General features: G+C 42.2%; 1 protein-coding gene across 4 annotated transcripts in view; it reads right to left on the reverse strand.

Annotated features, from left to right (window-relative positions):
- LOC139536039 (SLIT-ROBO Rho GTPase-activating protein 3-like) overlaps positions 1-23,303 on the reverse strand; it is a 72,972-nt gene that overhangs the window by 34,514 nt on the left and 15,155 nt on the right. For all 4 annotated transcript variants that reach the window (XM_071336146.1, XM_071336144.1, XM_071336147.1 and 1 more), the window contains exons 2-10: positions 22,088-22,283; positions 16,638-16,800; positions 11,955-12,017; positions 7,067-7,252; positions 6,579-6,707; positions 6,072-6,293; positions 5,792-5,893; positions 2,410-2,607; positions 887-971 (exon numbers count right to left, since the gene is read on the reverse strand). In XM_071336146.1, the coding sequence (XP_071192247.1) occupies positions 887-971; positions 2,410-2,607; positions 5,792-5,893; positions 6,072-6,293; positions 6,579-6,707; positions 7,067-7,252; positions 11,955-12,017; positions 16,638-16,800; positions 22,088-22,283 (1,344 nt within the window). The remainder of the gene's footprint in view (positions 1-886; positions 972-2,409; positions 2,608-5,791; positions 5,894-6,071; positions 6,294-6,578; positions 6,708-7,066; positions 7,253-11,954; positions 12,018-16,637; positions 16,801-22,087; positions 22,284-23,303) is intronic.

A 23,303-nucleotide genomic window follows, 5' to 3' on the forward strand; every position in this document is an offset into this window, starting at 1 on the left:
TCTGTCTGTGTCTGTCTGTGTCTGTCTGTGTCTGTCTGTGTCTGTCTGTCTGTGTCTGTCTGTCTGTGTCTGTCTGTGTCTGTCTGTCTGTGTCTGTCTGTCTGTCTGTCTGTGTCTGTCTGTCTGTGTCTGTCTGTCTGTCTGTGTCTGTCTGTCTGTGTCTGTCTGTCTGTGTCTGTCTGTCTGTGTCTGTCTGTCTGTCTGTGTCTGTCTGTCTGTGTCTGTCTGTCTGTGTCTGTCTGTCTGTGTCTGTCTGTCTGTGTCTGTCTGTGTCTGTCTGTCTGTCTGTGTCTGTCTGTCTGTCTGTCTGTCTGTGTCTGTCTGTATGTGTCTGTCTGTGTCTGTCTGTGTCTGTCTGTGTCTGTCTGTGTCTGTCTGTGTCTGTCTGTGTCTGTCTGTGTCTGTCTGTGTCTGTCTGTGTCTGTCTGTGTCTGTGTCTGTCTGTGTCTGTGTCTGTCTGTGTCTGTGTCTGTCTGTCTGTGTCTGTGTCTGTCTGTCTGTGTCTGTCTGTCTGTGTCTGTCTGTCTGTGTCTGTCTGTCTGTGTCTGTGTCTGTCTGTGTCTGTGTCTGTCTGTCTAACCACAACTAATCCCTGGAAATACTGGAGCCGGTTGGCTGATGTACTGGTTGGCTGATGCTGGACCATCATACAATTTTCTGAAAGAAATATGGCTAAAGATACAATATGGTATATTACTGTTGGTTGATATGGCAGTTAAGATTCCCACTAATTAACTACACAATTTCACAATAATGTTTGAACCATATGAAGACTCAAATTGGCAAGCTGCTGCTAGTGATAAAGGGAAGGTAATGGCCCTATGAATGGCATTGTGCTCCAGTAGTGACACAACAACGTTGTAACCGTGTGAAGAAGTGTTCTCACCTTCTCCCAGAGTCTGCTTCAGTAGATCATGCTTGGCCTGTAGTTTCACTATAAGGTTGCTGCCATTCAGGTACTCTTTGAATTTCTATACAGGGCAAAAGAAAAAGTAGAAAATATGACATTTAGCAGACACTTTGATCCAAAACTACTTACAACGCCTTCAAAGTATTCACAAACTTGACTTTTTCCACATTTTGTTGTGTGACAGCCTGAATATAAAATTGATTACATTTAGATTTTGTATCATTGATCTACACATAATACTCCATAATGTCAGTGTCAAAGTACAAATTAATAAAACATGAAAAGCTGAAACGTCTTCAGTCAAAAAGTAATCAACCCCTTTGTTTAGGCAAGCCCAAGTAAGTTCAGGAGTAAACATTTGCTTAACAAAACACATAATAAATTGCATGGACTCACTCTGTGTGCAATAATAGTTGTTAACAGGATTTTTGACTGACTACCTCATCTCTGTACCCCACACATACAATTATCTGTAAGGTCCCTCAGTCGAGTAGTGAATTTCAAACACAGATTCCACAACCACAAAGACCAGGGAGGCTTTCGAAAGCCTCACAATGAAGGGCACCGATAGATAAAAAAGCAGACATTGAATATCCCTTTGAGCATGGTGAAGTTATTAACTATACTTATCTAATGAAGATAGTGTTTTATTTTTCATTAGTAAAAAAAGAAATCTTCCTTCCACTTTTACATTACAGAGTATTTTGTGTAGATTGTTGACACATTAAAACACATTTTTACATGTGATCCCTGCAGGAATTGAACCCATGACCTTGCGAATAACACACTCTTACAAACTGAGCCACACAAGACCACACTTGTGATTGTAGGCTACAGTGACTACTGCTTTATGTCTTTACATCAAAGAGTTAACTTCAGAATTAATTTGCATGACTTGTATCACCAAAGCCTGATGCCAATAGCAGTAGAATGAACTCACAACCAGGTTGCCTGTCTGAATTCCACAGGGCATAATACTGCAAATTGATGAACACTGGAGCAAGCCACTAAACCTGAGTTGCTAAGTACTCTAATATCAGTATACAATGCATTCATAAACATAGAAAAAACATTTCTATTGCACTTTAAGTTGTTAAATATAATAATAATAATAATAATAATAATAATAATATGCAACTTAGCAGACACTCTTTGTAAATTGACTTCCAGTATATTTACAGTGAGTGCACTCATTTGTATTATGTGTTTGTGATCCCTGCGGGAATTGATACCATGACTGTAAAAATAAGGAGACAGGACACTATAGTGTTAGCATTAGGAACGTGTTAAGTAAGATAAACCTGGATATAGTGCAAAATCATTATGGGTACTGTAGAACATCCAGCTACAATGACCACAATGATCTTACCAACTGAGCCACACAATACCTTGTCAGAGCCCTAGAGCAAGTACTTAATACCAGTATGCATTCATACAAATAAAATTGAAAAAGCATTTCTAATGCATTTTAAGTGGTGTTGGTTGTCAGAGCCACTCACAGTGAAGTAGAAGCCCTCCGTTTCCTGCTGATTGGCTCGTCTCCTAGCAACGTTGACTTTGCTCATGTAGGAGTCGGACGAGGCAGACTTGACCGACTCAGTGGACTGGCTGTGTTGGAAAGCCTCAGACACATCAAAGTCCTCCACCGTCAACATGTCCTGCAGTGTCTGCATGGTGGCATCCAGAGTCTTCCTCACCTATGAAAGACAGAAGGGAAAGAGAGGAGAGTCATTTAGCTGGGTTACAGCTTTAATATTTACTGTGTATTCCCTGCACACAATAGGCAGGTTTCCATTGACCCAGGTTTATTCGACAAAAGCAATATTTTCACCATGTGTAATGGATATGGCCGATTTAGGATACATGTTCTAAAGATCGAGAAACATTTTTTATCCGTTCGACAGGGGTGGATTTTTATTTTGTCAAACCTTCCTTACTGCGAATGTTCTTTATGTGAACTGTGTTTTTTTAATAAAAGATGATTGTCAACTATTTTTGAAGCTATGCGGGGCACGTTATTTTACAGTGTAACTATAAAGCTCCAATTTACATCTAAATGCATACTGCTTGCAAAATAAATGTTTGAACTATAGAAATCATGTTTCTTGACTTTCAAGAATGCCTGAATTACTTCGCCTTGTACTTCTGGACCATGTACTTGTACGCCTTGTACTTCTGGACCACGGACCATGGTGATGCGTTGGCACATGAGAATATGAAAAATGTAATATTTGTAAATTATTGCATTCTACACATGCTGGCTTTCACAGGCTACCTGAGACATGAAACAGATAGGTGGGAGGGCATACAAGCTGTGGGCAATTTATTAATGTACAACTTCCCTAAATGGGTCAACTTCAACCACTACTGTTTTATTCCACATTGTAGGTTTTTGAGAGAAATTTTTTTTTTTTAGGTGTGACGTCATTAGCGTTTTTTATCGACACAAGATAGTTCAATGGAAACACACCCTAGCAGGCTATTGTAGCATCTATTTTCTATACAAACTTTCTTAATGTCGACAAAAAATCCCTGGACAAGTTAATGGAAACATAGCTAATGAGACTTCAAAGATTGTAATGGGAAATGGAATGGTATAATGCTCTTTGAGGGCAAAATTTCAAATTGAAGAACCAAATATCACACATGTGGGTTGTTCCAATTCAATTCGGTGCCTTTGAGTAGTCTAGCTTGGTAAAAAAAAAGACAATTATTTTCATATAATTTTAACATTGTTAAACACTGTTAAATGCCAAATAAAGTAACAGGATTGACTAACAGGGTTGACAACGTCATCTTAAATCAGCCATAAATGCCCTTCTTGACAGGGGGATTGGAAGCTGCTGTGTATGTATAACAGTGAGGGGCAATTGAATGCAAGCTTCGCTAAAACATTTCAATTGAAAAAAAAATGTATTGCCTGTCTATCTATGGGTAACAGGTTTGACGTGTTATGCTCGACCCACTCAGTTTTCCACTTCAGAATACCAGCAAATGGCCAAAAAGAGTAGAACCAGCTCACCTGCTTTTAAACTATGGTTTGACTATTAGATGTGCAATGTCTCTTTTGAAAAAACATATTTAAAAAAGGAATAGTTTCACCATATTAAAATGAGATTTCAGTTCATGTAACAGGGTTGAAATTAAAATGAGGGACAGGGTTTTTCCCTTAAAACCTCTTGACGCTAGGGGTCAGATTATTATTATTATTTTTTAATTTTTTAAATAACGTTCCCAAGGTAAACAGACTATTTTCTCAGGTTCAGATCGTAGAATATGCATATAATTTACAGATTAGGATAGAAAACACTCCAAAGTTTCCAAAACTGTCAAAATATTGTCTGTGAGTATAACAAAACTGATTCTGCAGGCGAAAACCTGAGAAAAGTGATTATTATTTTTTTTTTTATGTGTGTTTCCTGGCCCGTCTTTCTTCCATTTAAAGGGGTATCAACCAGATTCATTTTCCAATGGCTTCCTCAGGCTGTGACCAGGCTTTAGACATAGTTTCAGGCTTTTATTTTGAAAAATGAGCGAGATTTTTCAAAAGTAGTCAGGTGTCCTCTGATTAGTTCCTGCGCGCGAGAGGGTAGCCCTCCATTTTATTTTTCTCTCTTATTGAATAGGTTACGGTCCGGTGGAAATATTATCGATTATGTTTGTTAAAAACAACCTGAGGATTGATTATAAAAAACATTTGACATGTTTCTACGACCATTACGGATACTTTTTGGAATTTTTGTCGAACGGAACGAAGCTTTGGTTTTCTGAACATAACGCGCAACCCAAATGGCGTTTTTTTGTTATAAAAGTAATATTTATCGAACAAAAATAACATTTGTTGTGTAACTGGGAGTCTCGTGAGTGCAAACATCCGAAGATTATCAAAGGTAAGCGATTCATTTTATTGCTTTTCTGACTTTCGTGACCATGCTAATTTGGGGCTAGCTGTTCTAGCATTGATTGATACACTCACAAAAGCTTGGATTTCTTTCTCTGTAAAATATATTTTCAAAATCTGACACGATAGGTGGATTAACAACAAGCTAAGCTGTGTTTTGGTATATTTCACTTGTGATTGCATGATTATAAATATTTTTTGTAATATTTTGCGCCCTGCAATTCAGCGGTTGTTTAGGAAAATGATCCCGTAAAAGGGATCCGTAGCGCAGAGAAGTTAAAATGAATCACTAACATGAAATAAATAATAATCTTAAAATATGACTTTGTCAAAGCAACAAAATAACATGGGCTTTACAATGATGGGGAAAACTTGGAGAAATGTTGGGTTTAAGTGGGGTAATATCTTCCTAGAAGTCACAGAGGATGCACAGAGGGATATGTCAAAATGCTGAATTTTGGCCCTTTAGCAAGTCTTTATTCATATTAAAATGTTTTCATGTGTTCTATATTAAAGGGCACTTAATTTAATATAACAAGCTTTTAAAATTCAATATTTGTGGACAATTTCTACTTAAAAAAAGGTACTCGTTTCCTGGAATTACCCATATACTAGTATGGATTCTGCACAGACACCAACCACATGCATAATATATATAATGTAAAGTTCAGTAAGCCTGGTAGGGGACATCTGGTTGCGTGTGTGACTGTGTGAAGATAAATAGAAATAGAAATTGTGTTCTGTCCATGTGAGAGGTACAGAGGAAGTGGCTGAAGGAACAGAGCACCTCCATATTCATAGGAGCGATATGGTGACCTTTACACACATCTGTCTGACTCACTGAAGCAGCAGAGGGAGGCAGGCAGGCAGGCAGACGGCAAATGTTCCACAATTTTACCTACTGAACATGGCCCAGGTGGTGAGTTCACTGACTGATAATGAGACAGGTTTTGGGTTAGGGCCAGGGTTTTAGAGCTCACCTCCTCGTTCTCGATCTTGAGTGTGGCCAGGCGGGACTGGAGCTGGTGGTGACGCATCAGGAGCTCTGTCTGCAACGGCTGCTGGGCACTCACCTGACACACCTAGTAGTTAGGGAGGGAGCGAGGGAGGGAGGGAATTTACAGTAGTGTTTGTTTGGGATGCCAGAAAGGAACTGACCCAAAGATGCTGGCATTGCTGATGCAAGCCACACAGGACCAGACAGAGGAAACACAGACATAGTGGGAGGCACAATCACCCCTCCAATCACCTCTCCCTCACCTCGTCACCCATGTGTGGCTGGTAGTCGAAGCGGGCGGGCGGGCAGAAGATCTGGCTGTGCATGTCCATGACCCTGTGTTTGTCCCCCCTGACATCCATGGCATCCACGGCACCCTCCAGCTGGTCCAGCCCCTCGTGGCGGGACGTCTCCAGGCTGTACTCTGCAGACAGGTAGGTCCTCAGGGTCCGCGCCAGGCTGCCATGGTAGCCCAGGTCACAGCACTGGGGAGAGGCATGGACAGCATTACCACCATTGGGAATCCTTAATGTTAGTTACAGACCAATGGGGAGAGATGATGTGTTACAAGATGCTACTATGCTTCAATTGATCAAACTACTGTATCTATTTTTCATTGCAATCAATAGAACGGTAACTTAGAATAATGTGTTACAAGGTGCTAATGTGTTACAAGATGGTACTGAGCTTTTGTGTATCAAATGGATGCATTTTTCCTGTGTATCTACTATTCTCACTTTGTTAGAATCAGCATGTACTGTACCACTCACGTCTATCATGTCAGAGACATCGTAGATGTAATATTTGGCCACCAGAGCATTGGTCGCCACCAGGTTCAACAAATAGTCGTTCCGTGCTTTAGTGCACTTCAGCTTGTTTTCAGAGTACTTGGCTTGTCTCTGGGGAGAGAGGGAGAGAAGAGGGAGAGAGACAGAGACAGACAGACAGACAGAGACGGAGAGACAGAGCGAGAGCGAGTCATCAGTCAGTATACCATAGAATATCGATTTCTCTCTAAATGGATTTGTATACTAAAGATGTAATACAGTTTGTTCCATCTAAAGTCTAATTTTATCAAAAAAAATAGCATGTGCCATATGAGTCAATAGAGGTCTAGTCTTACCATGGCAACAAAACCACTTAATATTTTTGCTCATTAGTGTATACATTATCTTATTACATTTCAAAGGCTAATGCATCCAAGTTCTCTGAGCTTTTACATACATTTGGACACATACACACACAGCCCAAGCCACACCTTCTCCTTCATCTTCTCCATCTTCTTGACGGAGCTGCGTCGCTGTTGGCGGTCGTCATGGCGCAGGAGGCTGGTGCTGACGTCATTGGCCTTGCCGATCTGCTTTTCTCCCTGTTTCTCCACCTCCTTCAACTTGCTCTCTGCGCTGATGCTCTCTGTGTGGTACATGTGGTATGTCTTCATCACCTGCCCGGGACACAAAACATACATTCAAAACATACATTAAAGTCAACTACATGCACACTAAGTTCACTAGAAGGTTCTGGGTCTAGACGTTTACATAGGGAGTTTCCCTCATGACCAATCTCAATGGAGTAACCACATAATAAACACCAAACTCACGATAAGCGTGAATATTTTGTATAATTTATCATTTCCGCCAGTAGTTTGAAAGTAGCGCAAGTAGGTCCCAGAAAATTGTGCACAATTGTGTATGGCGTCATCCATTTCATAATATGTAACTGCAAATGTTTTCTAAAATATTTATAATAATTTTTCGCTGCAATTCGTATGATATGTTCTGAATTTCAATATGTACAATATGTTGTGAAAAAGTGTGTAAGATCCCATTCAATCACTTTAATGTCAATGGAAGATTGGTTAGACATGGATATCTAAAGAGGATTCAGCATATAAATCCACCTGTATATTGTACACTGAATAAGAACACAGAAAGACAGCTACTGTCAGATATGTTGTGGATGTGTGACTGAGTGCTAAAACTAGGTTACCTCTTGATTTCCTTTCACTTCACACACTAAAATATCATCCTCTCTCTTACAGGCCTCCTAACAACTCTGATTTAAGTAATACATGTGAGGAGAGAGCAAGTGAAATCAATCAACAGGAAGTCTGTCATAGCCAAGTTACAGAGAACCATTCCTCTAGTTACGTTACAGAGAACATTTCCTCTAGTTGAGATGGAGAGAACAATTCCTCTAGTTACGTTACAGAGAACCTTTCCTCTAGTTACGTTACAGAGAACCTTTCCTCTAGTTGAGATCAAGAGAACCATTCCTCTAGTTGAGATAAAGAGAACCATTCCTCTTGTTGAGATAAAGAGAACCATTCCTCTAGTTGAGATGGAGAGAACCATTCCTCTAGTTGAGATGGAGAGAACCATTCCTCTAGTTGAGATGGAGAGAACCATTCCTCTAGTTGAGATGGAGAGAACCATTCCTCTAGTTGTGTTGGAGAGAACCATTCCTCTAGTTGAGATGGAGAGAACCATTCCTCTAGTTGAGATGGAGAGAACCATTCCTCTAGTTGAGATGGAGAGAACCATTCCTCTAGTTGAGATGGAGAGAACCATTCCTCTAGTTGAGATGGAGAGAACCATTCCTCTAGTTGAGATGGAGAGAACCATTCCTCTAGTCTACACTCTAAAAAAAAGGTTCTACAGTTATACTTATAGGATACTTCAGATGCGCTTATGGCACACATTGTTAGGTACTCACATAGTACTGGTTGTTACAGAGAACCTTTCCTCTAGCTATGTAATAGAGAACCTTTCCCTTTTCCCCTGACTGCTGCTGGGTGTGAAACAAGAGAGGAACCCTTGATTCTGACTGGAAGCCAGAAAAGGCTGGAGACATGTTAATGCAAAACTCTCACATCATTGTGCATAATACATCAATACAGTGCATAAAACATGTACAAGTATATACAGAGCCTTCAGAAAGTACTCATACCCATTGACTTATTCCCCATTTTGTTGTGTTATAGCCTGAAATCAAAATGTATTAAATACATTTTTGTCTCACACATCTACACACAATATCCATCTACAGAATGTTTTTAGATTTTTTTGCAAATGTATTGAAAATGAAATACAGAAATATCTAATTTACGTAAGTATTCATACCCCTGAGTCAATACTTTGTAGAAGCACCTTTCACATCGATGACAGCTGTGAGTATCTCTGGGTGAGCCTCTAAGAGCTTTCCACACCTGGCTTGTGCAACATTTGTCCATTATTCTTTTCAAAATTCTCCAAGCTCTGTCAAATTGGATAACTATTTCCAGGTCACAGATTTTCAGAACTGTAACTCGGCCACTCTTCTTGGTAAGCAACTCCAGTGTAGATTTGGGCTTGATCCATCCAGTTCTCCTATCACAGACATTAAACTCTGTAACTGTTTTAAAGTCAACATTGGCCTCATGGTGAAATCCCTGAGTGGTTTCCTCAATCCCGGCAACTGAGTTAGGAAGGACAAGTATCTTTGTAGTGACTCGGATGTATTGATACACCATCCAAAGTGTAATTAATAACTTCACCATGCTCAAAGTCAAAGAGATATTCAATGTCTGCTTTTTTTTTACCCATCTACCAATAAGTGCCCTTCTTTCCAAGGCATTGGAAAACCTTTGTGATTGAATATGTGTTTGAATTCACTGCATGACTGAGGGACCTTGAAGATAATTCTATGTGTAGGGAAAAAGATGAGGTGGTCATTCCAAAATCATGTTATACACAATTATTGCACACAGTCCATGCAACTTATGTGACTTGTTAAGCAAATTTTTACTCCTGAACTTATTTAGGCTTGCCATAACAAAGGGGTTGAATACTTATTGACTGAAGACATTTCAGCTTTTCATTTTTAATTAATTTGTCAAAAATGTTCTGAAAATAATTCCACTTTGACATTATGGAGTGTTGTGTGTAGGCCAGTGACCAAAAGAAATCAACAACATTTGTAAAGAGCCAAGGGATGTGAATACTTTCTGAAAGCACTGTACAAGTACTAGTTATGAATGATGTCACCTACTGCGTGTATGTGAACGTATGAGACATACAGAGAGAAAGCTGTTTAGAAAGCATACACATGATAAAAGGCCAATAAATGAACATCTGCATCATAATATAGTATGCTGTATTTCATGCAGAATCATTCTCGTGGCCATTAAGCCATGTATTTTAAGTGACAGTATTTCTATGGGTTTCATGTAGCAATGCCTGCTGCACAGTGTGATAGTATTATCTTCCAATGCACACTGGCCTGCCTACAGCACATCAATGTATAGTACCTGTCCAAAGTTTGGACACACCTACTCATTCAAGGATTTTTCTTTATTTTTTACTATTTTCTACATTGCACTCATGGCTCTGTATAATACCTTACGTTTCCTTGAATTTGTTCTGGGCCTAGGGACTATGAAAAGCCCCCTGGTGGCATGTCTGGTGGGGTAAGTGTGTGTGTGTGTGTGTGTGTGTGTGTGTGTGTGTCAGTGCTGTGTGTAAGTTGACTATGCAAACAATTTGGAATTTCCAACACATTGTTTCTTATAAAAACAAGAAGAGATGCAGTCAGTCTTTCCTCAACTCTTAGCCAAGAGAGACTGGCATGCATAGTATTGATATTAGCCCTCTGATTACAATGAAGAACAAAATGTGCCGCTATGTTCTGGGCCAGCTGCTGATTAAGAAAGCACCTGACCATATGACTGGACAATAATTAAGATAAGATAAAACTAAAGCCAAAAGGACTTGCTTTGTGGACTGTGGTGTCAAAAAAGCAGAGCATCTCTATCACGAACAGACCTCTCCCCATCTTTACAACCATTGAATCAATCAATGCTTTTTGTGCTATTGCTCTGTCTACCTGATTGCTACATGTTTCTTGTCCTATGTTGCTTTGCATGTGCTCACTGCTCATTGTTTGTCTGTATTGTTATTGCAAACATAGGCATCACATTTCACAAATGAGCACCTTCTTGTCACAAGCACACACACAGATACACACCCACCCACACACAAAAAAAAAATCTAACAGAAACATAACCTGGGGCATTACGGTGTGTGACAGTGAACGGGCAGGCAGGGTGGTAGAGGGGGGTAAAATAGAAATAGAGTCATATACAGTATATACTGACATGAAATCATGAAAGCGAGAAAGGGTAGGCTTTGAAGTTTCAATGTGGTTGGTGTGGGTGGTTAGGTGGCGTGGGAGCGTTGATGTTAAAGCATCAAAGACAGGCTTGTGTGAGTGTGTTCAAGCATACATTATTGCGTGTGCATGCGTGTGTATGCATACTCTTCTATGTATGTACACAGTCAATGTATCGACAGAAAAGAAGGATGACTATTAACTTTAATGACAGATCTGTGTTTGATTTTGTGTTGCATGTGCTGGATATGTGAATATGTGATGATGGTGACACCTTGGCAGTAAGCAGCCATCCACTGCAAGGGAAGTGAATATGTGATGATGGTGACACCTTGGCAGTAAGCAGCCCTCCACTGCAAGGGAAGTGAGTCGGCTTGGAGCAGAGCCAAGGCATACAGAGTTTCTCCTTCAACTGCAACTTCTCTCACGGCAGGAGTAAAAAAACAAATAATGTCCTCCGGTGTAGAACCAAATGACCTGTGTAGCAAGGCTGTAAGGGAGATACCTAGTCAGTTGCACAAATTTGTCTTCCCCATATAACCTAACTTTCTGAATCAGAGAGGAGTGGGGGCTGTGTTAAATTAACATCCACGTCATCAGCACCCGGGGAGCAGTTGTTGTTGGGGGTTAACTGCCTTGCTCTAGGGCACAAAGGCTGATTTTCCCCCTTGCCGGCTCGGCAATTCGAACCAGCAACCTTTCAGTTACTGGCCCAACGCTCCTAACCGCTAGGCTACCTTCTGATTGCTGATAAAGCTATTCTGCTCTGGGCAGGTCCTGTTCTATCCAGACACTACAGAGCAGAGAGTCTGAGGTGGGCCTAGCCAAATGGAGTTAGCCTGTTAGCTTCAGGCAAACTAACAAACATGGGGAGTGGATGGAAGGAGAGATGCTGTACAATACAGACAGATGGGGGGAGAAGGAGAGAGAAAAAAAGAAAGAGAAAGAGAGAGAGATTGAAAAAGAGAGAGAATTACATTTTGTTGTTGTTTACTCACAGTGTAGAGCTCGTTCGTGACTTTCACTAACTCCTCGTGCATCTGGACCCCGATTTCTTTGCTCTGGTACAAAAAACAGGAACAACAGGCATGTGAATCAATCTCACAGTTGACTGGAAGAATATCTTACCTTGAACAGACATGGCTTTGCTTCACTGAGGCATGAATACATCTGTTTCCCTCGGGTATGCGTCTGTATGGGAGATATGTGTTTCCCTCGGGTATGCGTCTGTATGGGAGATATGTGTTTCCCTCGGGTATGCGTCTGTATGGGAGATATGTGTTTCCCTCGGGTATGCGTCTGTATGGGAGATATGTGTTTCCCTCGGGTATGCGTCTGTATGGGAGATATGTGTTTCCCTCGGGTATGCGTCTGTATGGGAGATATGTGTTTCCCTCGGGTATGCGTCTGTATGGGAGATATGTGTTACCCTCGGGTATGCGTCTGTATGGGAGATATGTGTTTCCCTCGGGTATGCGTCTGTATGGGAGATATGTGTTTCCCTCGGGTATGCGTCTGTATGGGAGATATGTGTTTCCCTCGGGTATGCGTCTGTATGGGAGATATGTGTTTCCCTCGGGTATGCGTCTGTATGGGAGATATGTGTTTCCCTCGGGTATGCGTCTGTATGGGAGATATGTGTTTCCCTCGGGTATGCGTCTGTATGGGAGATATGTGTTTCCCTCGGGTATGCGTCTGTATGGGAGATATGTGTTTCCCTCGGGTATGCGTCTGTATGGGAGATATGTGTTTCCCTCGGGTATGCGTCTGTATGGGAGATATGTGTTTCCCTCGGGTATGCGTCTGTATGGGAGATATGTGTTTCCCTCGGGTATGCGTCTGTATGGGAGATATGTGTTTCCCTCGGGTATGCGTCTGTATGGGAGATATGTGTTTCCCTCGGGTATGCGTCTGTATGGGAGATATGTGTTTCCCTCGGGTATGCGTCTGTATGGGAGATATGTGTTTCCCTCGGGTATGCGTCTGTATGGGAGATATGTGTTTCCCTCGGGTATGCGTCTGTATGGGAGATATGTGTTTCCCTCGGGTATGCGTCTGTATGGGAGATATGTGTTTCCCTCGGGTATGCGTCTGTATGGGAGATATGTGTTTCCCTCGGGTATGCGTCTGTATGGGAGATATGTGTTTCCCTCGGGTATGCGTCTGTATGGGAGATATGTGTTTCCCTCGGGTATGCGTCTGTATGGGAGATATGTGTTTCCCTCGGGTATGCGTCTGTATGGGAGATGTGTTTCCCTCGGGTATGCGTCTGTATGGGAGATATGTGTTTCCCTCGGGTATGCGTCTGTATGGGAGATATGTGTTTCCCTCGGGTATGCGTCTGTATGGGAGATATGTGTTTCCCTCGGGTATGCGTCTGTATGGGAGATATGTGTTCCCTCGGGTATGCGTCTGTATGGGAGATATGTGTTTCCCTCGGGTATGCGTCTGTATGGGAGATATGTGTTTCCCTCGGGTATGCGTCTGTATGGGAGATATGTGTTTCCCTCGGGTATGCGTCTGTATGGGAGATATGTGTTTCCCTCGGGTATGCGTCTGTATGGGAGATATGTGTTTCCCTCGGGTATGCGTCTGTATGGGAGATATGTGTTTCCCTCGGGTATGCGTCTGTATGGGAGATATGTGTTTCCCTCGGGTATGCGTCTGTATGGGAGATATGTGTTTCCCTCGGGTATGCGTCTGTATGGGAGATATGTGTTTCCCTCGGGTATGCGTCTGTATGGGAGATATGTGTTTCCCTCGGGTATGCGTCTGTATGGGAGATATGTGTTTCCCTCGGGTATGCGTCTGTATGGGAGATATGTGTTTCCCTCGGGTATGCGTCTGTATGGGAGATATGTGTTTCCCTCGGGTATGCGTCTGTATGGGAGATATGTGTTTCCCTCGGGTATGTGTCTGTATGGGAGATATGTGTTTCCCTCGGGTATGTGTCTGTATGGGAGATATGTGTTTCCCTCGGGTATGTGTCTGTATGGGAGATATGTGTTTCCCTCGGGTATGTGTCTGTATGGGAGATATGTGTTTCCCTCGGGTATGTGTTTGTATGGGAGATATGTGTTTCCCTCGGGTATGTGTCTGTATGGGAGATGACTGAACAGTGTGAAATGTTGTTTCCCTCTATGTGTAAAAAGGCCTTATAGAATACTATGCAGTGTACATGCAGGCAGCTAAGAATAGACATTTCTAATGTCTCCTACTGACCATATTCAAATCACACAGTCACGATTCCAACTCAGTTACTGTAACTCGTAGGAGCGGAGTGTCTGATGGACAGTGATAGAATGTACAGCCAACAATGAGAGGCTACGGAAGGCAGCTAGAACAGAGAAGTTTAAGAAATCCTGTAAAAGTAGTGTTAGGTTCTAATTTCTGGTACAATAATCCACATAGACTCAAGCTACTGTAGATTGTCGCAGCTCCAAAAAGGCACACATACAGGTCACAAGCACATATATTTATAACTTCCGACTAGGCCCCAGTTTCCAACTAGACCCCTCTTCTTCGCCTAGGATGAACAATCAGTTTCTGCAGGAACTGAGTATGTTCCTCATGTTGGTTATCGTGTATCAGCGTCCAGAGTCTTCACACTCCTCCGTGCCGTTCACAGATCTTCTTATCAGTCTGGCCTTGAGTTATGGGAGTACACATTCCTAGTCTCCTACAGTCCACTAGATAATTCAACGTCTCATACACAAAGAGCCTAAACCTAACACTACTTTCAATCTCTAAGAATACAGTATATAAACACTGTACATTCATATTAATAGTATAAATATAAATCAGTAAAGACAGTGTAACAGAACAGTAATTCCAATCTATCAGCTCTAACTCCAGACACATGGTTCCTATTCAACCCTTATGGAATCATTCTTGCCCTCAGAGACAGGGCCCCTTTCTCTCAGCCCAAATACAATGCACATAGACCCTTCTATCTAATCCATAACATGAGAATTACTACTGCTACACTTATTATACAATTATAAACAGATCAAAACGAGCTCCAGTCAGACAGTCGTCAACAGTAGGAACAGTTTTCCTCTTCAGTAATACATTAGACAGACCCCTCAAGTGAAAGCACAGGTAAGTGTTTTGTTAGTGTAGTATATAGGGTGGAGTATGTCAGTGATGGTAGGTTGTCACAGCAATGGTTGTCATTGTTGTTAGGCCCAGCAGCTGTGAGTTAGGCCTAATTAATTGAACTTTCCTCTGAGAGATAGGTGCTGCTATGGCAACAACACTACATTTACACCTATAAGGACAACTTAAATGGTTAATTCATTAGCAGAAGACCTATTTTTAGGTTAGTTTATTCATGTTGCACAACATTTGCAACAATGCAATGGTGTGTGTGTATATGTCACCTACAGTAGATGGTGCTACTGCTATCAGCCTAGGCAATGTAACAAACTTTCCGCCACAACTTGAAACCTTTTGCTGAGGGAGACATTTGATCATTTTTCAGCAGGCAGTTATTCAGCCACCTCTTGGCAGCTCAGCCCACCAGGCAGCTCAGCCAAACCCAGTCCACCAGGCAACAGTAACCCAGCCTCATCACAGCCCACCCCTGACAGCATATCCATCGCAAGCCGACATAAATAATGTGAGACTCCACCCGGTTCCTGTGGATCAATACTGATCTGTGCTCTCCCCAGCAGACCGTTCCATCATACTGTAGTCCCTGAACCATGGCCACTTTCTGCTCTCTGCTCTGCCTCTCTTTCTCAGACATGCTTTATAGCTCTGATTGGTCTAATGTGTACACTTAAATGCCCAGTGCAGTCAAGAAATTAGATTTTTCTGTGTTCTATATGTATTTCCACACAATGAGGTTGGAATAATACTGTGAAATTGTGAAAATGACAATGCCCTTTTAGTGTAAGAGCCGTTTGAAAAGACTGCCTAAAATTTCAGGCTGTTTTGGTGGGATGGAGTTTTGGCCTGACAGCTGACGTTACCAAGCAATAAATGAGTTAATAAACCAATAATAAAGAGAGTTCCTAACCTCCCCTCCCACTCAGACCACTCCCAGACAGTCCTAGTTTGAGTAATTACTCTTTGACAAGAAGCTATTGTTTTTTATTTGTTTAAATCTTTTTAATTAAAAACAATCACAGTAAGGTACCTAATTGTTAAACAGCAATTATTTGACATTGAGATCAAACAGTTGCATTGATTAACAGGGACAATTCATGCAGCAATATATCCTTCTGTCATTTAGGGATATGGAAATGACAGGACAGAAACCGCGATTACAATTTGCTGGAGGAGGAAGACACGGATGAGGAAGCTGGTGATACAGAGAAAGGGAAGGAAAGGTATATGAAGGTGGGGAAGATGAAGAGGTAGCACATATGGCTGATCTCCCAGCTGTAGGTCTGACCTTCAGATGTAAAGCAGATTGGTGCTAGCCCAGCCAGACGACAACACAGTGGGGGCATAGCCAGCCAGGCCCTCAGTTATCAGGTCTCAAAGTTCGTGTGTGTGTGCGTGCGTGTGCGGGGGGAGGAATTGGATGGCAAATTAATTACCCGGCCGACACTATTATAACTGTGGGAACTCTTAAAACAAATCTGACATTTGTTATGCAGTAGCGCTCTACTAAAAGGTGTCAGCAGCATGTCAAATTTTCAATTTCAAGTAAACAAACATTCTTTCCTGACCTTCTTGAAGAGTCTGATGACATCCTCTCCGACGTGTGCTAGGCGGACAATGACATTATTGTTGTAGAGGTCGCTGAGGGTAGCATGGTCTCTGCTCTCTCTCCTTGTCTGGTTCAGAACGAGGTACCAGCAGTTCACTGTCGACAGCAGGTTCTGGTCCTTCCTGGAAGAACAGGTTAGAGGTCACAGGTCAGAGTGTCATCCAAAAGGAACATCACAGTGTTAGTCAAGTGTCTCCTTAACATAAAAGCAATTTTGGGTGTAGAGTATGGTTGAAAATAAGTAATAAGTAAACCGGTTAACAGTTGACATCCACAGTATGGAACCATTCCTATTCAACCAATAGTATAGTTTGCGGTCACTATCGTTGAGCTTTTGGAATCTACCAGTGTAGATTAACAGATACTATAGTGTTGAAATTAACAGCAGATCAAGTGAGGTGTTTATAAATGAAAGCCTGGAGGTGGATGTGAGATAAACGTTTAACACATTCTGTTCATTTCCTGTAGAAGAAGGAAGTAGAACACGCTGAAAGAAGGAAACTAACTCTCACTATCACAGTCAAATAGGCATCTTTGGCTGAGCGTGCACCTCTCTTTATATAACTTCACATACGGTCAGATAGGCATCTTCTGCTAAGCAGGCTGAGGTAATATTGTGTGAGCGGGAGATATCTTTTCTACTATGATCTTTTGCTAAGCATGCATCTCTTGTCCTATAACTTCACAATCAAAAGCCTATTTGGTAAGGAACCTCTTGTCTTATCTACTAAGACATCAATAACCACAGGTTGAGTAATGAACAAATTACTTGGGATGAGTCTGCACAACAAGGGCTCCTGACTCCAGTGCCTCTCTCTCCAACCAGACAAGGGAAAAGTTGTCAAAACAGAGAATAAAAGAATAAGGAAAGAAGTTCCTGGTTTAGAGAGGTAAAAAAGACTAGCTTTAATATGATGCTCCAGGTAGCCTAGACTACTACACAGTCCACACCTCTGGGGCTCTGATTCTTTATATCCAGGATCCTTTGATTAAAACTTCCTCATATCTTCCCTATCTGTGGTGAAGGATGTGAATGATTGATCCTAGACATACAACCTGCTGCCAGGAACTCAATTGGGGCCCAACCCAGCAAGTAGCTTTGCTCTGAATCAAAAGTAAACTATCTTGGCAGAATTATAGCGTTGAAGAAGTTGTTATAGAGGTGTCCATTGCAGATAAAAGATCACTAGTACTAGGAGAGGAGCACCACTGCAGTGATCTGTACTGCACTGCAGCACTGGCACAACACTGCATGGGAACTGGAGATGCAGTGCACATCTGTTCATTAGTCGGTAGAGGTGATTTACTGCCTGACAATCCTAAATGGCACCCTATTCCCTATATAGTGCACTACTTTTGACCCGAGCACTATAGACCATGGTCAAAATTAGTTCACTAAATAAAGAACAGGGTGTCATTTGGGACACAGTCCCTGTTTCCTAGCAGGGGGAATGAGCCACTACAAGGCTTCTGATGAAACAGATAGATGATTGGCAATCATTCTGTATCACATCATTAGATTAGAAGCATATTGTATAATTCAACATTACTGGGAAGACAGAGAAAACAGCTTAATTAGACGTTGACTATTTCCAACCAACATTATGCGAAGATGAATTTATGGACTTCATATGTCTTCAAGTTTATTTAGAGTAAACTTGAAGTCCATACATTGGAGAGAGAGAGAGACAGTGGGGTAGAGAGAGAGAGAGAGAGAGAGAGAGACAGTGGGGTAGAGAGAGAGAGAGACAGTGGGGTAGAGAGAGACAGTGGGGTAGAGAGAGAGAGACAGAGAGAGACAGATACAGACAGACAGAGGAGTCCATAGAGGATTGACCATAGAGGAGTCTGCTTAAAAGACAACAAGGATGATACGCATGGGGATATATAGTCAGGTCAAGTGCAAGTGTGTGTAAGGATGGCTTGGCCAAGTTCAGCCTTAACGTCTGCACTTACTGTACTGTGGCCACCCTCAGCGGGGTCAATGCATCCATTTTTCAAGGGAATTGGAAAAGGAGTCCGTGACGAGATTTCCGCTTTTTGATGTTAATAAGGCGACACTCCATTTTAACTCCTCCTCCACATTAATTGGATTGGTTCAACAGTGCAGAAGAGTTTTTTTTCTCTCGTCAGGACCAGTAAGAAAGAAATATAACTTATTTAACACCTGCTACGTTAGAATATACTGTGACTATACTCATTGACATTATACAACTGATTGAGTATTCCTTGCTAATAGCACTGCACCACACACTATATAATGATTTAACTGTAATAATCGACTGACAATATGTGAGTGCATACGGTATGACCACTGTTGGAATATCTACTTTTTAAAATTAGTCTTGAGGGGTATGTCAATATAAATTACATCTTAGTCTTGAGAAGTATGTCAATATCATAGGGTGCCATTTGAGATGCTGCCATTGCAAAGGACAGCTTAGTCTTGAGGAGTATGTCAACGTAAAGGACAGCTTGGTAGAGCTTCATGTGAAAGTCACTACAGGCTTCATTAGCTCAGTGAAGCAGCAAAGAAGATGGCGCCTTACTGTATGGCTGCCGTCTTGCGAGCTCAGACCGAACTTTGCTATTTTGTGATTCTTTTGATGTTTATATTAACTTTTTTGCAAAAAATGTCTCAGCTATCAAAAAATGAAGCTGGAATTGAGGTGATTATCTGCCGATCTAATGTTCAAAAGTTCTTGTCGATCATAAGAAATTATGATCGACAAGAACTTTTGAACATTAGATCGGCAGATAATCACCTCAATTCCAGCTTCATTTTTCGACCCATCTGTAATTCCAACGCTATTTTCAGGCTATCCAAGAGGAAAAGCAGGTGAAAAAGAGCCAGGAGGGGAGCCCTGGTGAGATTCAGGCAAAGGGAAAATTGACCACCTCTTCCCTACATTCTATTGGCCAATGTACAGTCTCTTGATAATAATATGGATTACCTCCAAATCGCGGATTTTCAATCAACACGACTCTCGTAACTTCAATATGCTCTGCTTTTTTGAAACATGGCTTTCAGACAAGATACCCCCATGGCTATCCAACAGAATGGATTCTCCATTCAACAAGCAGACCGGACATCAGATTCAGGGAAATCGAGAGGGGGAGGGATAGGCCTCTTCATCAACAGCAAATGGTGGGCTGACTCTAGCAAAGTGGAAGTTTCGACAAATTGTTCACCCATCTTGGAATACCTGATGGTCAAATGCCGACACTTCTACCTCCCGAGAGCGTTTTCACCTGTTATCGTGACTGCTGTATATATTCCACCTCAGGTCAAGAAAAACAACACGCTGGCACTTAACAAACTGTACGAGGCTATAAACAAGCAGGAAACCATGCACCCGGAGGCTACTTTCCTTTTTGCCAGTGATTTTAATTCCACGTCATTAACACGTGTAATACTCAACATCCATCAACACGTCTCCTTCGCCACTAGAGACGATAAAGTCCTAGACTATTGTTAGTCAACCCACAAGAAAGCACACAAGGCCCTCTCTCGTCCCCCCTTCAGCAAATCAGATCATGACTCTATACTCCTGCTTCCTACAAGCAAAAGCTCAAACAGGAAGTACCCATGATGCTCTCCATTGAGAAATGGTCCTCCGAATCAGAGGCTACGCTAGAAGACTGCTTTGCTAGCACTGACTGGAATATGTTCCCCACAGTGAATCAATCATAAGCCCTGGATTAACACAGAGGTTAGCGCTAAAATAAAGGACAGGGCTACAGCATACAGGGCTATCGCAGCCAACCCCAAGGCTACAGCTGAGGACATACCCAAGTACAAGAAGTCCCGCTACGACCTCCGCAGAGCCATCAAACAAGCAAAAAGACAATAAAGGAACAAGGTGGAATCCTATTACACGGGCTCCGACGCCCATCGCATGTGGCAGTCCATTATGGAATACAAAGGAAGACCCAGCTGTGATCTGCCCAATGATGCCTCGCTGACCCAGCGGACTGGGTGATCTTGCTCTCCGAGGCCGACGTGAGAAAGGTTTTTAATCCGGTCAACACTCGTAAGGCCGTGTGGTATTCCAAGGCGCGTGAATATTCACGGTAATTTTCAAACTCTCCTTGTCCCAGCCTGCAATTCCCACGTCTCAAGCTGACTACCATCATTCCTGTTCCCAAAAACCTAAGGCTACCTGCCACAATGACTGCCACCCTGTAGCACTCACATCTGTAATCATGAAGTGCTTTGAAAGGCTGGTTATGGAACACATCAACTCCATCACTGCAACAGACCCATCGATGACGCAATCTCAACTGCACTCCACACTGCCCTCACCCACCTAGATAAGAGGAATACTGTACATCTGTGAGAATGCTATTCATTGACTTCAGCTCAGCGTTCAACATCAAAGTCCCCTCCAAACTCATCACCAAGCTAAGGACCCTGGGACTAAACATCTTCCTCTGCAACTAGGTACTCCGCCATGCTGACCCTCAACACGGGGGCCCCACAGGGGTGTGTGCTTAGTCCCGTCCTAAACTCCCGGTTCACCCACGACTGCGTGGCCACGCGCGGCCAAGGTGGGAAATGCACTTTTTGGGCACAGTGGATGGTGGATACCCACATCTTTTTCCCTATGCTGTACCTCACCTTGCTTTTCCGCTGTAATGTTGAGATTCTTTCTTCCAGAGCTGACACAAACACACACTTACATCTAGGATTTTTTTTATATAACTGTTCCCAAATGTTCTGTCCCCACCAGTCAATGTGGGGAGGTCTGCAGTGGAGCAGGTCGAGTGCTTCAAGTTCCTTGGTGTCCAAATGCATCACTAAGGACTGAAAATGGTCCACACACACACGCAAACAGTCATGAAAATATTTATCATGGGCCCTCAAATCCTCAAACAATTCTACAGCTGCACTGTTGATAGCATCTTGACTGGCTGCATCACTGCTTGGTAGGGCAACCGCACTGCCCTTGATCGCATGGCACTACAGAGGGTGGTGCAGGCAGCCCAGTACATCAGAGTTCCCTGCCATCCAGGACCTCTTCATCAGACGGTGACAGAGGAAAGCCCAGAAAATTGTTAAAGACTCATGCCACCCAAGCCATAAGACTGTTAAATAGCTAACAAAATGGCTACATGGACGATCTGAGCTGACCCTTCTATTAGATTTGTATTATTGCACTGACTTTGCACACTCACTCTATGCACACACACACACACACAACATGCACACACATTCATGCTGACTCTATACACACACACATATACAGATAGGATTACCAGACAGACAGTACACACACCTGCCTTTCTATCAGTATAAAATATATAATTGCTGTTCATCATTCTGTCCTAATATACATCAATAACACGATTACAGGGTTAACAGACAGAGAGTAGCCTACACACATACACACTCTCGACAGTACCCACTTAAAGTGCTGGTGTTCCCTGGAGGAGCGTATCTTGGCGGAGAAGCGCTCAGCCAGTTTGTCCAGGCCTCTAGAGTACTCCAGCTGCAGCTCGGCCTTGCGGCGGAAGAAGTCCTGCAGGTCCTGCAGCAGCTGTAGCCGGGATTCCGACTGCTGTTCAAGACAACGGAACTGCTCCACCAATTGGTTACGGATCTCTGCCAATTAGAAAGGAGGAAAGGACAGATTCAAAGAGGGGCAGTGTGAAAAGGTACACGTGTCTTGCGGTCGTAAGGGCAGGCATGCAGGAGGTAAATGATACATTTCACAAAAATAATGGTAGGGGAGACGAGGGCTAAAAGTAACACAGGGTCAGTAGTAATAGCTAAATAACTCAAATTAGAAACCACATATAAAGCGGTTATTCAATTTGATAATGCTTGGTTAGTGTTTCTACATATCTGAGAAGTTTTAGTGTAGGAGTACCCATCAATTATTTGTTGTTTTAGTTTTTCGAGGCCTGAAGTGAATATTCTTGCCACCTCTTTTTTTTTTTTTGCCTGTAGAACATTCCCCATTTACTATATCTAATCATATATAATTTTAAATCAGTAAGAAGAGGTCTTTTGATTGCTATAGTTGATGACAATAATTATTGTTGTATTTTCTCAAGACTCAGATTAGACTCAAATTAGTCATTGTGGGTCAGTTGTAACGCATGTTACAATTTACCCCTTACCTAATGTCTATGGTATTTTATTTAGACACATTCACATAATGATATAAAATGTCACTTTACATAAAGTTTCCCAGTACAACTAAGAAAAATACCTTAGAAAAATGTAAAAAGTCAAATCCATACTTTTGAATGGTAATATCAAATATGGGCGATTCCATGCCAGCGTAGCCCCAAATTATTTTTGGGATCTCAGATTGTTCAGGTAATTCTCACATAGAAACTTCATTGGTAGGAAGGATGTTTGACATGCTTTTTACATTTGTATCACAAACTATAAAAAATTATGAAAGTGGCCATTTTAGGCCCTTTTTAGACCTAGACGGGGAATGTGTGTGTCTATATGTGTGTGTGGGTTTGATCTTGTGGTCCTCCGCGAATGGCGATTGTTCTATGCTTCCGGCTGGGGTGTCACGGCCTATGCTGTTTTGTGCTGGGCTTGCCATGATTGCTGTAGAATACTGTAGCCAAGTTGCTGGCCAGCTCAGGCCAGAGCAGGATT

The sequence above is a fragment of the Salvelinus alpinus genome, chromosome 12, assembly GCF_045679555.1.
Source record: "Salvelinus alpinus chromosome 12, SLU_Salpinus.1, whole genome shotgun sequence".
Classification (NCBI taxonomy): Eukaryota; Metazoa; Chordata; class Actinopteri; order Salmoniformes; family Salmonidae; genus Salvelinus; species Salvelinus alpinus.